The sequence below is a fragment of the Rhinopithecus roxellana genome, chromosome 6, assembly GCF_007565055.1.
Source record: "Rhinopithecus roxellana isolate Shanxi Qingling chromosome 6, ASM756505v1, whole genome shotgun sequence".
NCBI classification, from domain to species: domain Eukaryota; kingdom Metazoa; phylum Chordata; class Mammalia; order Primates; family Cercopithecidae; genus Rhinopithecus; species Rhinopithecus roxellana.
This window is the reverse complement of record NC_044554.1, coordinates 78,021,761-78,024,243: the sequence shown is the minus strand read 5'-3', so window position 1 is coordinate 78,024,243 and position 2,483 is coordinate 78,021,761. Positions and strand designations below refer to the sequence as shown.

At 59.0% G+C, this 2,483-nt stretch overlaps 1 protein-coding gene across 3 annotated transcripts; it reads left to right on the top strand.

Moving 5' to 3' along the window:
- Positions 1-632: 632 nt before the first annotated feature.
- POP7 (POP7 homolog, ribonuclease P/MRP subunit) lies at positions 633-2,063 on the top strand. 3 transcript variants are annotated; one of them, XM_030933370.1, is made up of 3 exons: positions 649-884; positions 1,058-1,136; positions 1,357-2,063. In XM_030933370.1, the coding sequence occupies exon 3, from the start codon at positions 1,367-1,369 to the stop codon at positions 1,787-1,789; it is 423 nt and encodes a 140-aa protein (XP_030789230.1). In that variant the 5' UTR covers positions 649-884; positions 1,058-1,136; positions 1,357-1,366; the 3' UTR covers positions 1,790-2,063. The 3 variants fall into 3 exon arrangements, with proteins under 3 accessions (XP_010376034.1, XP_030789230.1, XP_030789228.1); XM_030933368.1 differs by having other exon boundaries at positions 1,034-1,136; XM_010377732.2 differs by lacking the exon at positions 1,058-1,136 and having other exon boundaries at positions 633-884.
- The last annotated feature ends 420 nt before the right edge of the window (positions 2,064-2,483 follow it).

Below are 2,483 nucleotides of genomic sequence, written 5' to 3'. Positions count from 1 at the left end.
GGCGCACGTCCTCCCCACTTTGCCCACCAGGGGGCGACAAGTCCCTGTTAAGGGGTCGCGGGCCGCAGAGCTGGTGGGAAATGGTTGAGGGGCGTGCGTGGGTCAGCGTTCCTTGGGGACCCGTGAAGCCTGGGCTTAGGGCTCACAGCGTGGGTCCCCAGCAGAGACAGGAGGCGGACAGCTTCCCGTGAACTGCAGGGGAGTCCCGGGACGCTGTCCTCCAGCGAGGTGGGGACCGGCTACGTCCCTCAGTTCCCCCCTCGGTCCTCGGGCCACAGGGACATTAGACTAGGGGGTCAGTTCTTCCAGGCCTACTCAGGCCTCTTCTGACCAGAGGCGCTGCAACGGACGCGGAGTTCAGGCCTCTTGGCGACCGCGGTCTCCTGAACCCTCCCTGCTCCCGTGGGGAAGAACCCCGCCCCTAGAACAGCCTCCCCTCCAGGTGTCTCCCTACACTACCCCTCCGTCAGCCCTAGGGAGGCCGATCCTGCCCCTTCTAGCGCCTCCCCTGCTTGGACCTGGTCCCCGCCCTCGGCCGCCCGCCAGTCCCCGAGGCGTACACGTGGTAGATCCCGTCAGTCCCGGAAGTCTCGCGTTACTCAAACGCCTCGCGCAGTCGCACTTGTGCTCAGGGAAGGGGCGGGGTGAACGGAAGCCGGGAAGGAGAGTCTCGGTTCGCGGGGTACGGCCGCGCGTGCGCATTCCGCAGCCCGTTCAGGACCGAGGCGCTGGCCGGGCGCCCACGGGCCGGCGGGTTGGTTGCGCCCCCGTCCTTCTTTCCCTGGGACCTGGGGTCGCGGTTACTTGGGCTGGCCAGCGAACCCTTGAGTGGCCTGGCGGGGAGCGGGCCTCGCGCGCCTGGAAGGCCCTGTGGAGCGAAGAGAGTGAGCACGGGAGGGGCGGCGGAGAGGCGCGAGGTTGGGGGAGACGCGGGATCTGGAGATGGGTAGGAGGGGACGAGGGACCGGAAGGAAACAGGGTTGTCGAGTGTGTCCCCTCTCGGGTGCACCCTTTTTCTTTGTATTTGTTTCAGACAGCGGCTTGCTCTGTTTCCCAGGCTAGAGTGCAGTGGCGCGATCACGGCTCACTGTAGCCTCGAACTCCCGATCTCAAGGGATCCTCCCGCCTCGGCCCGGGTAATTGAAAAAAATTTGTTTAAGACAGGGTCTTGCTGTGTTGCCCAGGCTGGTATCAAACACACAGGCTCCAGTGATCCTCCCGCCTCGGCTTCCCAAAGTGCTGAGGTTACAGGCGTGAGCCACTGCCGGGCCACGTGCACCCTTTGTACAGGAAAAGGGGTAGGAAAGCCTTCGAGGTCACTGTGATCCCTCTGATCTCATCTCTTTCCCATGCCAGAGCACACAGCATGGCAGAAAACCGAGAGCCCCGAGGTGCCGTGGAGGCTGAACTGGATCCGGTGGAGTACACCCTTAGGAAAAGGCTTCCCCACCGCCTGCCCCGGAGGCCCAATGACATTTATGTCAACATGAAGACTGACTTTAAGGCCCAGCTGGCACGCTGCCAGAAGCTGCTGGACGGAGGGGCCCGGGGTCAGAACGCGTGCTCTGAGATCTACATTCACGGCTTGGGCCTGGCCATCAACCGCGCCATTAACATCGCGCTGCAGCTGCAGGCGGGCAGCTTCGGGTCCTTGCAGGTGGCTGCCAATACCTCCACCGTGGAGCTTGTTGATGAGCTGGAGCCAGAGACCGATACACGGGAGCCACTGACTCGGATCCGCAACAACTCAGCCATCCACATCCGAGTCTTCAGGGTCACACCCAAGTAATTGAAAAGACACTCCTCCACTTATCCCCTCCATGATGTGGCTCTTCGCATGCCGAGTACTGGACCTTGGACCAGAGCCATGTAAGAAAAGGCCTGTTCCCTGGAAGCCCAAAGTACTCTGCATTGAGGGCGGGTGGGGGCGGGGGGGGATAATTGTCTCTTGGTGAGCCCAGTTAGTGGGTCTTCCTGAGTGTGTGTGTGTGTGTGTGTGTGTGTGTGTGATCTGTAACTATTGCCATATAAATAAAAAATCCTGTTGTACTAGTGTCCTGCCACCTCCACTGCCACTGACTCTTTCCTGTGTAAATTCTGTGTGTGCCTGAATAGGGATGGTAGGAAACGCTACAAGTATCTAGCTGAAAGGGGAACCCAAGTGTTTCTTGCCTCCATAGAGACCATAGATTATGCTATGAGCAGTGTAACAAAACGGTACAGTGCAGAAGCCCAGTCATCCCAATGTTTGTTTTAACGATTTTCATCTTCTAGTTGGGTGCAGTGGCTCCAGCTTGTAGTCCAAGCTGCTGGCGGAGGCTGAGGCGGAAAGATCGCTTGAGCCTGGGAGTTTGAAGGTACAGTGAGTTATGATCGTGCCATCTGCACTCCATTCTAGATGACATACTGAGACCCTGTCTATGCAAAAAAAACACTTTTTTTTTTTTTTTTTTTTCCTGAGATGAAGTCTTGCTCTGTCACCC